The sequence below is a fragment of the Zootoca vivipara genome, chromosome 1 (assembly GCF_965207765.1).
Source record: "Zootoca vivipara chromosome 1, rZooViv2.hap1.1, whole genome shotgun sequence".
NCBI classification, from domain to species: Eukaryota; Metazoa; Chordata; class Lepidosauria; order Squamata; family Lacertidae; genus Zootoca; species Zootoca vivipara.
Window position 1 is genome coordinate 52,793,098 of NC_142582.1, and position 13,990 is coordinate 52,807,087.

At 43.2% G+C, this 13,990-nt stretch overlaps 3 protein-coding genes across 3 annotated transcripts; all 3 read right to left on the reverse strand.

Moving 5' to 3' along the window:
* On the reverse strand, nt 1-960 carry LOC118080880 (olfactory receptor 5AS1-like). Its single transcript, XM_035106906.3, has one exon. It carries the CDS (start codon nt 958-960, stop codon nt 1-3), a length of 960 nt encoding a protein of 319 aa, XP_034962797.3.
* Nucleotides 961-6,003: 5,043 nt separating this feature from the next.
* Nucleotides 6,004-6,948, reverse strand: LOC132591715 (olfactory receptor 5F1-like). The gene has a single exon (XM_060271580.2). The coding sequence runs from the start codon at nt 6,946-6,948 to the stop codon at nt 6,004-6,006; it is 945 nt and encodes a 314-aa protein (XP_060127563.2).
* A 4,162-nt stretch (nt 6,949-11,110) lies between these two features.
* On the reverse strand, nt 11,111-12,055 carry LOC132592522 (olfactory receptor 5F1-like). The gene has a single exon (XM_060277528.2). It carries the CDS (start codon nt 12,053-12,055, stop codon nt 11,111-11,113), a length of 945 nt encoding a protein of 314 aa, XP_060133511.2.
* Nucleotides 12,056-13,990: the final 1,935 nt, after the last annotated feature.

The window sequence follows — 13,990 nt, forward strand, 5'->3', positions numbered from 1 at the left end:
CTAACAGCAGCACGCATGTCTCTCCAACGTTCTCTTCAAGGCGTCCTTCACCTCTTTGTTCCTCAGGCAGTAGATCAAGGGGTTCACCATGGGAAACACCACCGTGTAAAACACTGAGATTATTTTGTCTGTGTCCATGGCATAGCTGGAACTAGGGCGTAGATACATGAATAAGAGGGTGCCATAGAAAAGGGCAACAGCTGTCAAATGGGAGGTGCATGTGGAAAAGGCTTTGTGGCGGCTATCGGTTGAGGGGATCCTCAAGATGGTGCAAAGGATGCAGGCATAAGAGATGATGATGAGCACAAAAGTGGTCATTTGGATGGATCCACACAGGGCAAAGAGTAGGATTTCATTGAAGTGGGTGTTGGAGCAGGAGAGGGCCAACAGAGGAGGGATATCGCAGAAGAAATGGTTGATGACGTTGGAACCGCAGAAGGAGAGTCGGAAGGTAAGACAAGTGTGCACCAGTGAGGTCATGCTGCCTGCGAGATAGGAGCCAGCTACCAGCCAGACACAAACCTTGCGTGACATGAGAACTGGATAAAGCAGCGGGTTACAAATGGCCATGTAGCGGTCGTACGCCATGGCAGCCAACAGGAGGCATTCTGCATCGGCAAAGGCAGCAAACAGATACATTTGCACAATGCATCCTGCAAATGAAATGCTCTTCCTCTCTGCTACGAAGTTGGCCAGCATCTTGGGAGTAATGGCAGAGGAATAACTGAGGTCCAGGAAAGCCAGGTTGTTCAGGAAAAAGTACATGGGACTGTGCAGAGAGGGACTGGTCCAGATTAATGTGATGATGCCAAAGTTCCCCACCAAGGTGACCAGATAGATGGCCAGGAAGAGCACAAAGAGGATGGCCTTGATCCCCTGACGATCTGTGAAACCAAGGAGAATGAACTCAGTCACTGCAGTGAAATTCCCCTTGGCCATTTCCTCCCGTTTTTGTTTCATTGCATTTAGATCTATGGTAGGTGAATCAAGAAGAAGAATGAGCTATGGGGACAATGAAAATGAAATGGTTTTAGACAGTGGTTTCCTCTGCCTCTCTCTTGATACTAGAAGAAGGAGAGTAAATATTCTCAAAAGCTGCCTTGTATATTTTATAGGGAAGTGTGTGATTAATGGCAAAATTAAATAAACAAAAACAACAAACAACGATAAATATTACCCTTGTGAGAACATTTTGGATGTGGTTGCAGTTGCTTAAAGGAGCAGTGTGGGAGGGCCCTTTGCAGAGAACTTTGCAGAGAATATTTTTTTTTTTAAGATGCCCTCTCTTTGAAGGGCTATCTGGTTCTCAGCCAGAAATGGCTCACATGATGGTTCCTGAGGCTGCCTAACCAATAGTGTCTGGTGAGGAGGGGCAGTGCCCATGCTCCTGGCCTCCTATCAGCAGAGCTGCTGCTTACTAGGAGTCAGGCAGGGGTTCCCAAACTAAGGCTCGGGGGCCGGATGCGGCCCAATCGCCTTCTAAATCCGGCCTGTGGACGGTCTGGGAATCAGCATGTTTTTACATGAGTAGAATGTGTCCTTTTATTTAAAATGCATCTCTGGGTTATTTGTGGGGCATAGGAATTCATTCATATATATTTTTTCAAAATATAGTCCGGCCCCCCACATGATATGAGGGACAGTGGAGCGGCCCCCTGCTGAAAATGTTTGCTGACCCCTGGGAGGCAATGAGGAGGTTAATGCTGTGCAAGTGCAAAGGGGAGCCACTATTAGTTTAGTAACTGGGGCCACAGCTTTATTGCGCATTTCACAAAGGGGATCTACAGAACTCTGATTGTGGTGTAAACTATGGCTAGGGTGTGTAAAAGTACCCTTAATGGTTAATTTGTAAATGCTATGGCTCAAGTGTAATTAGAAACCTCACGTGCTGATCTGGGGGCCACACCTAAATTTGCCTTCTCTCTTTGATGATAAATGACACTTTGCATGTGCTCAGAGCTACCGTATCTTCTTTATTCTCAGAGTTGAGCCTTGGCATTAAAATATTTTACAGGGTTTCAACCTCATGAACCCTAACTGAAATTAAACCAAAAATATCACTGCATAACAGTCAACATGCTTAGAAATAAGTTGTCCCTGTGTGTGTTTACTGACTGCTCAGAACAACTTGCTGCCAATAGATGTCTATTTATGGAATAACCACTGGCTTATTTTTTAAAAAATACCCGAAGTAGTATATGCAAAAGCAGTAAAATGCAAAAGCAGTACAAACAGAACACCTAAGTGCCTTCATAACATTATTGGAAAGAGCAGATCACTTATAATATTGTATAGTTTCTTTTCATCCTATGCAGATTATAATAAAACAAGTTTTCTTACTTTTGGAGGTTGTGCTTTCCTGACATTTTTTAAGGAAAGCAATAATTTGATGAATTAACGCAATTTGAGCTCAGAAAACCATGTATAAGAAAATACAGTAAGGTGCCTTTGTGAAGCCTTTATGCAGAATAGTGTCTGTATCAAGGAAGACAGCAATTTGCAGCTCCTAAGATAGCAAAAATTACCATATTCAGGTCAAATTCTCCTTAAATGGTTCTCATTTGTGGCAACTTACCTGTGAAGCACGTAATGGATTATTCATTGTCTCATTGCAGGAACTGTTGCTTTTGAAGGTTTGCGTTAATCATCATGCTGTTGAGACCAAGTCCCTGGAGAACTTGATGGAAGCTGGGGAAGGGCCCAGGGGGAAAGGAACTGTTGCATGTCCAAACCAAAGAGTTACAGGTATATCACGATACTGCAGGGGTAAAATATGAATCAATGAAGGTTGGTGTCCTAAGATTTTAGGATGGAAACACCAGTGCTCATATTAACCAGTGCTCAGAAAAGCTTTTGAAATGCTCTCCCTTGTTTCCACTACAGGAAAACGGCCCTAAATGGCTCAGGTGCCAAATACCTGAAAAACCGTCTCCTTCCCTAAAGACCCTCTCAAGTGCTGAGATCAGCAGAGGAAGCCCTCTTGGTAGTTCCTCTGCTCTCAGAAGCTCAGGCGGTGGTGGCATTCTCTGTGGCAGCCTCTTAATTTGTGGAACTCCCTCCTCACAGAGGGAGACACACAGAGGTGTGTCTGGCACCTTCATTTTACAACTTCTGGAGAATGCTGATGTCGTACTTCTTTACCCTGGCCTTTGAAACTCGAGGTGTATGTTTTCAGGACCCACCTTATATTTATGATTCTAATTTTTTAAAAATGATGTTGTGCTTTAATGTGGTAACCCACCCTGGAAGCTTAGGGTGAAGGGTGGGTAATAAATAAATAAATGTGGACTTCAGATATGTGAATGTGACGCAGGCATCTTGGCCCCACTGTCCAGCATTCTCCAAGTGAAGTTTGCTTCTGGCCTAGATTGGAGTGGTGGCAGATGTTCCTCGCTGCAAGGGTGGTGGAACTCATTGGGTAGCTCACCCCCAGAGACTGATGGAACCTGTTGGATTCCTGAATGCTCTGTCAGGCTTTCCAGTGGAGAAAGTTGTCGATCATGGTCTCGCTGTGGAATGGCAAGATGAGACGGGTGGTTGATAGAGTCACTGCTAAATGTCCACTCCAGCATTGTGGAACCCAAGTGACTCCGGGGTATTCTGGTGAGCTGCAGGCTATGAAACAAGCCAGATGAAGACTAGAGCACAAATGGTGCAATTCTTATTTTGAAGTCAACCCAACACTGGTTAGTACACAGAAGCATGCCTCCCATGTGGCAGGTGACCTGAGCACACCCAGCCTCAAGATGACAAATGGATGGTAGTTTAATTCTTTCTTGACAAAGCACACACGGTAGCTCCTAAGGTGCACTAAACACACCCGCTTCCGGTGCCTAAGTAGCTTCCATCCTCTCCTCAGATTTGTGCTCCAAGCTGGACTGTTGGAGCAACAGCACGGCCATGCCTCTCTCAAACTTATGTTCCCGTCATCTGATGACGCACACACAAGTAACCTGCGACTTCTCCTACACAGAAGTTGCTGCTGTGCCTGCTTCTTCAAGCCCTTTGTAGTCCTGGAAGACAGCAAGAAAGGGACAGAAGGCAACCTACCTCCTTCCTTGGGCAAGTGGTCAAGAGAGGAAGTGCAGACATTTTGAATGTCATGCATTATCTAGATCAGGCATGTCAAACCTGCGGCCCTCCAGATGTTTTGGACTACAATTCCCATCTTCCCCAACCACTGGTCCTGCAAGCTAGGGATCATGGGAGTTGTAGGCCAAAACATCTGGAGGGCCGCGGGTTTGACATGCCTGATCTAGATCATTCTAATCTGGGTCCAGACCTGGCCACGAGATGGAGCTAGTCTTGGTTGCTCTGATGGATGACCTTTACCAAGAGTGGGACATGGGAAGTTCAAGCTTTCTCCTGCATCTCTGTCTTTCTATGACCTTGGATTCTTCCACCTTGGGCTGGTCTGTGGGATGGGAATTGAAGGCACTGTGTCCCAGCAGTTCTTGTTCTACCTACATGGTCAAGTCCAGTAACATTGGGGAAGTGCTTTTCAGCACCCTGGCAATTGTGCTTTGGAGTGCTGCTGGGGCACTGTTGTATACCCAGTGCTATTTGATATCTATATGATGACACTGGGACCCATCATTAGGAGATTTGGGGCAAGGTCAGATCAGTGTGCTGATGACATCAGGCTCAATTTCTTCTTAACTTCTTAATAAGCAGAGGCCAGGCAAACCCTGGAACGGTGCCTGAATACAGTGGTGAGATGAATGCTGGCCACTTGGGAGATGGAGGTGCTGTGGGTGAGTAGTTCCCAGTCTAAGAATGCCTGACCTTGGTAGGGTTGCACTCCCCCTAAAAGAGCAAGTATGCTGTGTGTGTGTGTGTGTGTGTGTGTGTGTGTGTGTATCTAGCCTTGAGGACATAGCAAATACTTCTAGAAGATTACAGATTCACTTAAATGGAAGTTAAGTACTTAAGTACCCCATGTCACTTGAATACTTGAAAATATCTAAAAGGTAATCCATATTGGTGGGTAACTTACAGGGAATTGCTTTAGTTTACAGGGGGTTGGGTGGGGTGGGGTGAGACCCAAACTGAAATCAGTGGAAAATGTAAGGAGCCATGTTACGGATTGGTTACAATACCATCAGTTACATGAAATGTTTAAATTAGATAGAAAAAAAATGTTTTTCGGACCAAAGCTCACAATCTGAAAAAGATCTTCTACAAAACAAAGAGAAACTTTTGTACAAATTATATAATATGTTATTAAACTGGGAAACAAAAGACATGCATGTTAAAGCCTCTATGACACACTGGGCAATAGATATAGGACAAAAATGATTTTAACCTCTGGGAAAAACTAGGAAAAAGTGATTTGAAGTTTACAGCATGTTATTCTGTGAAGGATAATTACTTGAAAATGATTTACAGATAGTATCTAACTCCAAGTAGGGTTGCTAAAATGTATAAGACTGAATCAGATAAGTGCTGGAGATGCAAGGAGATGGAGGGATTTGTAAAAGGGTAAAATAGTATTGGGAAATGATCCATAATGAATTGAGAAAAATGTCTAAAAGTACCCGCCCCCCCAAAAAACAGAGTCCTTTCGGTTGGGGATAATTCAGATTGAAATACCCAGGTGTCAAAAAAGGTTATTTATGTATGCTACTACTGCTGCCCGTGTTTTGTTAGCCCCAAAATAGAATAAGAGAACAAGAAGAACACATGTTTAGAGAAAATTGGAAAACGTTTATTGAATATATGGGAAATAATTGTGTACAGCTGAAAACGTTGACAGCATTAAGATAAATTCAACAGTGTAAATAGTTGTGATGGAAGCAATAATGGAATACTGAATGGTATAGTATTTTTTAAAATATGCAGGGATTTATGATATGTATTGAATCAGGGAAAGAGAAGAAGGAAAGTCATTGATATTTTAAGTATGTAAAAATGAGTATTTTAAATTGTAAAACAGAAAATATAATAAAAATTACATACAAAAAAGGTAATCCATATGGCTTGAAAACCTTTTAAAGCAGCAAGCTATAGTAAGTGAGAAGATGCGCTTTTACCTGTTACTCTCTTCATTGCCTCCTTCACCTCCTTGTTCCTCAGACTGTAGATTAAGGGGTTAAGCATTGGGATGACAAAGGAATAAAATAGAGAGACCATTTTATTCTGATCCTCAGAATAGTTGGAACTGGGCTGTAAATATATAAATAGGCCAGTTCCATAGAATATAATCACAGCAATCAGGTGGGAGAAGCAGGTGGAAAAGGCATTCTTGCGGCCCTTGACTGATTTCATCTGGAGCACTGTGAAAAGGATGTACATGTAGGAGCTCAGTATTATCAGAAGAGAGCCCAATATACTGATTCCAGCACAAATGAAGACTAGTGCTTCAGCTATGGATGTATCAGAACATGAGAGCTTGAGTAGTGGGGGGATTTCACAGAAGAAGTGGTTGATTTCATTAGACTGGCAAAAAGACAAAGTACCAACCAAAGTGGTATGAATGATTGAGTTTAAGAAGCCGGCTGTGAAGGCTCCACCAGCCATCTTGATGCATCGGGTGTGTGACATGATTGATGTGTACAACAAAGGGTTGCAGATGGCCACGTAGCGGTCATAAGCCATCAGCCCAAAAAGAATGCATTCTGTACTTACCAGAGCAACAAAGAAATACAGTTGGATGAGGCAACCCAGGAAAGAAATAGTTCTCCTCTCTGATAGCAAAGTTCTTAAGGCTTTGGGGGTGATGTTGGAGGAATAGCAAAAATCTAAGAAAGCCAGATTACTGAGGAAAAAGTACATGGGGGTGTGAAGCCGAGAGTCCATTCTGATCAGCAAAATCATCCCTAGGTTGCCCACCACAGTGATACCATAGATCAGCAGCAACAATGTGAAGATGGGAATCTTCAGTTCTGGTTCATCTGCAAATCCCACAAAGATAAATTCTGATACAACACTGGTATTTTCAGTAGACATTTTTGTAGCTGATTTATTCCTGCTATTTTTATTTTGAATGAACATGGATCTTCATGTGATTTCAGTTGGAGGAGAGAATGGATTCAGCTGGGAAGAGTGCTGATATACCTTCAGTAGTCATAACCAAAAAAGTCTGGCTGCATTTCTTGGGTTGTCAATATGTACAGACTGCTTGTGTGCCTTAGGTTGCAGACCATGATGTTTCTTTTCTTCTCAATCTGCAAATAAAAAAATAAAATAAGCCTTTTCTGTCTGGATTTTCACTGTTTGAAAAATGGCAGCTCCACTGCACACGGGCACAGATCCAGAAATTCCCAACTTCCCTGTTCATTCAGTGATTAGAAATGGAGAGTCTCAGGATTGGTTTTTTTTTAAAGAAAAACCCTCAGCAAATTATATGTAAATAGTTACACTTTTTTTATGTGAGTGCTGGGGTACTTCACCATAAGATGATTCATTTCCCTAACTCTCTGAATGATATGGCCCTGAGGAAAGTAGTTATCCATCCATGAATGATGAGCAATACGTCCATCACTCATGGTTGAACTATGGGGGATGAGGGATTTGTCATTGGCCTTTACCTGCATCCCTAATGTTAAATAGAGAGATAGGGGTCAGGTCTTAATAAGATAATGAGTCTGTGCATGACACAAGTATGTGTCAATTGCTGAGGGACTGCAGTTATCAGTGACGTTGTGGATTTTGGAGGTCCTGCCTGGATAAGGCCTTTAGACCCTTCCAGTTATTGGGGTCCTGTACCCAGTGAGGGTTGGAATCTAACAGAGGAGATAGCTGAACTAGTCAGAGAAGTTTCTTTGCATTGCAATAACTTTAGCTGACCCCTTAAATGTTCTCTTTGGCATCCAAAAAGAATGAGCTAGGGTTCCAATAGGTGGTGGTGCCTTCCAGACTAATAAGTGGGCCTTTCATCCACTTGCACTCGTCTAGCTGCTAGATAGGAAAACAATAGCCTGGTGGATGGGTGTGAACTGAGCTGGAAGCAGGCTGGAAGCTGGAGAAACAGAGACATGCTTGAACTGTGCTATATCCAAAGCTCGGACTAATAGAGAAACAAGATCTGTTGGGGTGTTTATGCTGTGAGCCACTCCATCCTATGCTCAGGTTGTATATATATATACTGTGTGTGTCTAAATGAAACTAGATATCTTAAATGCAACACAGTCTTCGCTCAGCCTCATTCCAAGAAAACATACCCTGAAAAAGTGCTGGAACCCCTAAAATCTCCCACCACTTGGAGACTGGGGTGACATGGAAGAGTATTAACAATTCTTTGGAGGATGATTCCATCTGATACCTTCACTGTAGGGCTCCCATTTCCCATATATACACTATTCACTCTCCTCCCCCTCCCCCCACATCTCACATTCTAACTACTCAAATACCCCATTCACACATCAAGCAGTACTCACCCATCCCTAAAAATACACAACCCATTCTCTCTCTTTCATATATATGCGTGTGTGTGCCACACACAGAGAAAGTATATACACACACATACACACAAAGCCACCATTCATATCCCCAGTCAGAAGCACTGTAAAGGGGCTATAATGAGAGAACACCTGTAACTTGATGGGATGAGAAACTACCTACCTGTATGACTACGAAGAAAGTCACTTGACAGTGGAAGTGCCCCCCCCCCAACCTTCAGAAGTGTTTTCTTTCTGTGACTCACTGATTCAGCAACAATGTACATTTAAGTCCTCAATAAAGTTATCGTCCTAGTAAGCAAAGAGTGTGTGACTGAATTCATTCAGGGTCAGGTCTACCCCATCTGCTGAGGTAAGCAAAAGAACGATATCATTCTGCCACTATGTCTTAAATTCCTTTTGCAAGTATTCATATGGGAACAAACACTTTTATACTAATTGGCACATACATTTTTTTTTTATCAGGGAACTTAATCTCCAAGGAATAAGAAAGATCCAGAGACTCAGAAGTTTTCATTTCCATTTTATTGGACCAGCTAACAGGTAGACCATTAACTGACAAAACTTTATTGATTGAGCTTGCAAGCAACACAGACCACATTTCCAAGGCATTTCCTGGGCCGCGTTCAGAAAGTGGTGGTGGGGGATGAGTGTTCAGACCCCTGGGCTCTCACTTGTGGGGTGCCTCAGGGCTCTGTCATCTCCCCCATGCTCTTTAACATCTACATGCAGCTGCTGGGAGAGATCATCAGGGGGTTTGGGCTGGGTGTTCATCAGTATGCGGATGATACCCAGCTCTACCTGTCTTTCAAATCAGATCCAGTGAAGGCGGTGAAGGTCCTGTGTGAGTGCCTGGAGGCGGTTGGAGGATGGATGGCAGCTAACAGATTGAGGTTGAATCCTGACAAGACAGAAGTACTGTTGGTGGGGGACAGGGGCGGGCAGGTGTGGAGGACTCCTTGGTCCTGAATGAGGTAACTGTGCCCCTGAAGGACCGGGTGTGCAGCCTGGGAGTCATTCTGGACTCACAGCTGTCCATGGAGGCACAGGTCAATTCTGTGTCCAGGGCAGCTGTCTATCAGCTCCATCTGGTACGCAGGCTGAGACCCTACCTGCCTGCAGACTGTCTCGCCAGAGTGGTGCATGCTCTGGTTATCTCCCGCTTGGACTACTGCAATGCGCTCTACATGGGACTACCTTTGAAGGTGACCGAGAAACTACAACAAATCCAGAATGTGGCAGCTAGACTGGTGACTGGGAGCGGCCGCCGAGACGACATAACACCGGTCTTGAAAGATCTACATTGGCTCCCAGTACGTTTCCAAGCACAATTCAAAGTGTTGGTGCTGACCTTTAAAGCCCTAAATGGCCTCGGTGCAGTATACCTGAAGGAGCGTCTCCACCCCCATCATTCTGCCCGTACACTGAAGTCCAGTACCGAGGGCCTTCTGCCGGTTCCCTCGTTGCGAGAAGCCAAGTTGCAGGGAACCAGGCAGAGGGCCTTCTCGGTGGCGGTGCCTACCCTGTGGAACGCCCTCCCATCAGATGTCAAAGAGTAAAACAGCTACCAGATTTTTAGAAGACATCTGAAGGCAGCCCTGTTTAGGGAGGCTTTTAATGTTTAATTATTTTATTTCATTTTTCTGTTGTAAGCCGCCCAGAGTGGCTGGGGAAACCCAGCCAGATGGGCGGGGTAAAAATAATAAATTATTATTATGATTATTATAAGGCAAGGATAAACTCAGCTCAGCTGCATCTTCACATACAGTAGTATAAACTCCTTCCATATCACTCTAGCCCTGCAGATAAATGCTTGTACTACCACGTGAGGTATGAAACCAACCACCCTAGTTCTTCAGATTCTTTCAGAAATGTATATTCTATCTTTCTAAATATAAGGGCACCTCTGCATACCCAGTTGAGAAAAGTCTGTGTACTTCCTCCAACATCATTAAAATGGGCAACCAAGATCGCTTCTGTCCTACCTTGATTACATTTCAATTGATGTTATTCCGAAAGTATAAAAAGTTTAGAATTTGCAGTGCCTCCCCAGGATTGAAGTGTGGAAGCAATAAGTAAGAGCTGGGTGTCATCAGCATTGTGATGACATTCCACCACCAAACTACAGGTGACGTCTTCAGGTGGATGCCAAAAGCATGGGTGACAGGATACAACCATTCAGTGCCTACCTGTCAAAGGTCACATTTTAGGGAGACAGTACCCAGCACCACCTTGTATTTCAGGAAGTAGCTGAACCACACAGAACAATGTTTTTTCTTTCTCCCCCTTATGGTCCAGAAGGATTTATGCTGGGTGTGGATGAAGGAAATCAGAGTCCAAAGGAATCTGGAGGACCCCAGGTTTCCCACCCATTTTAGGCTAATTTGGGAACACATGCATTAAGCTCTACCACCATTTTTGCATTGCTCCTTTCTTGCAAATGTTGAGGGCCTCTTTTTGGAAGTGTTTTCTACTAGCTCAATGCTCATTGTATCAGGGTGAATACTTGAGTATCAACTCCAAATACATTGGGGATCCATATGTTCTCTAAAATGTTCAAAAAATATGGCAAAGAACCTCGACAGTTCTGTTGGATTACAGATCTGTTTAAATGAAGAACATGCTTAAGTACTTTACATAACCAGGCAAGAGTACTTGAATAAAATCTAGGGTGCAATCTAATTAATTTGACAGTCTGTTGATATAATATTTTATAGTAAATGTGAAAATGCATTCTTCTCCATCACTCTCTTCATTGCCTCCTTCACCTCCTTGTTCCTCAGACTGTAAATTAAGGGGTTGAGCATTGGGATGACAAAGGAATAGAACATTGACACAACTTTATTCTGATCCTCTGAATAGTTGGAACTAGGTTGTAAGTAAACATATATAGTAGTTCCATAGAATATGATCACAGCAATCAGGTGGGAGATGCAGGTGGAAAAGGCTTTCTTGCGGCCCTTGGCTGACTTCATCTGCAGCACCGTGAAAAGGATGTACAGGTAAGAACTCAGGATTATCAAGAGAGAGCCTAACATATTGATTCCAGCACAAATGAAAACTAGTGCTTCAGCTATGGATGTATCAGAACATGAGAGCTTGAGTAGTGGGGGGATTTCACAGAAGAAATGGTTGATTTCATTAGACTGGCAAAAAGACAAAGTACCTACCAAAGTTGTATGAATGATTGAGTTTAAGAAGCCGGCTGTGAAGGCTCCGCCAGCCATCTTGACGCATCGTGTGTGTGACATGATTGATGTGTACAACAAAGGGTTGCAGATGGCCACATAGCGGTCATAAGCCATCAGCCCAAAAAGCATGAACTCTGTACTTGCCAGAGCAACAAAGAAATACAGTTGGATGAAGCATCCCAGGAAAGAAATGGTTCTCCTCTCTGACAGGAAATTTCTTAAGGCTTTGGGGGTGATGTTGGAGGAATAGCAAAAATCTAAGAAAGCCAGATTACTGAGGAAAAAGTACATGGGGGTGTGAAGCTGAGAGTCCATTCTGATCAGCAAAATCATCCCTAGGTTGCCCACCACAGTGATAACATAGATCAGCAGCAACAATGTGAAGATGGGAATCTTCAGTTCTGGTACATCTACAATTCCCACAAAGATAAATTCTGATACAACACTGGTATTTTCTGTAGACATTTTTGTAGCTGATTTATTCCTGCTATTTTTATTTTGAATGAACATGGATCTTCATGTGATTTCAGTTGGAGGAGAGAATGGATTCAGCTGGGAAGAGTGCTGATATACCTTCAGTAGTCATAACCAAAAAAGTCTGGCTGTACTAAGTAATGGGCATTTCTTGAGTTGTCAATATCTACAGATTGCTTGTGTGCCTTAGGTTATAGAGCATGATTTTCCTTTTCTTCTCAATCTGCAAATACAAAATAAAACAAGCCTTTTCTGTCTGGATTTTCACTGTTTGAAAAATGGCAACCCTATGTCACAGAGCTCCACTGTACACGGGCACAGATGCAGAAATTCCCTGTTCATTGGCTGATTAGAAATGGAGATTCTCAGCATTTGTTGTGGGTTTGAGGGAAAACCCCTCAGCAAATTATATGTAATTAGTTAAACATTTTTTACATGAGTGCTGTGCTACTACACTATAAGATGATTCATTTCCCTAACTCTCTGAATGATATGGCCTTGAGGAAAGTAGTTGTAGATCCATGAATGATGGGCAATACGTCCATCACTCATGGATGAACAATGGTTACTATGGGGGATGAGGGTTTTGTCATTGGCCTTTACCTGCGTCCCTAATGTTAAATAGAGAGATAGGGGGCAGGTCTGAATAAGATAATGAGTCTGTGCATGACACAAGTATGTGTCAATTGCTGAGGGACTGCAGTTATCAGCGACATTGTGGATTTTGGAGGTCCTATCTGGATAAGGCCTTTAGACCCTTCCAGTTATTGTGGTCCTGTACCCAGCGAGGGTTGAAATCTAACAGAGGAGATAGCTGAACTAGTCAGAGAAGTTTCTTTGCATTTCAATAACTTTAGCTGACCCCTTAAATGTTCTCTTTGGCATCCAAAAAGAATGAGTTAGGCTTCCAATAGGTGGTGCCTTCCAGACTAATAAGTGGGCCTTTCATCCACTTGCACTCGTCTAGCTGCTAGATGGGAAAACAATAGCCTGGTGGATGGGTGTGAACTGAGCTGGAAGCAGGCTGGAAGCTGGAGAAACAGAGACATGCTTGAACTGTGCTATATCCAAAGCTCGGACTAATAGAGAAACAAGATCTGTTGGGGTGTTTATGCTGTGAGCCACTCCATCCTATGCTCAGGTTGTATATATACTGTGTGTGTCTGAATGAAACTAGATATCTTAAATGCAACACAGTCTTCGCTCAGCTTCATTCCAAGAAAACATAACCTGTAAAAGGGCTGGAACCCCTAAAATCTCCCACCACTTGGAGATTGGGGTGACATGGAAGAGTATTAAGAATTCTTTGGAGGATGATTCCATCTGATACCTTCACTGTAGGGCTCCCATTTCACATATATACACTATTCACTCTCCTCCCCCTCCCCCCACATCTCACATTCTAACTACTCAAATACCACATTCACACATCAAGCAGTACTCACCCATCCCTAAAAATACACAACCCATTCTCTCATGCACACACTCTTCCATATATATGTGTGTGTGTCACACACAGAGAAAGTATAGACACACACATACACACAAAGCCACCATTCATATCCCCAGTCATAAGCACTGTAAAGGGGCTATAATGAGAGAACACCTGTAACTTGATGGGATCAGAAACTACCTACCTGTATGACTACGAAGAAAGTCACTTGACAGTGGAAGTGCCCCCCACCAACCTTCAGAAGTGTTTTCTTTCTGTGACTCACTGATTCAGCAACAATCTACATTTAAGTCCTCAATAAAGTTATCGTCCTAGTAAGCAAAGAGTGTGTGACTGAATTCATTCAGGGTCAGGCCTACCCCATCTGCTGAGGTTAGCAAAAGAACTATACCTTTCTGCCACTATGTCTTAAATTCCTTTTGCAAGTATTCATATGGGAACAAACACTTTTATACTAATTGGAGCATACATTT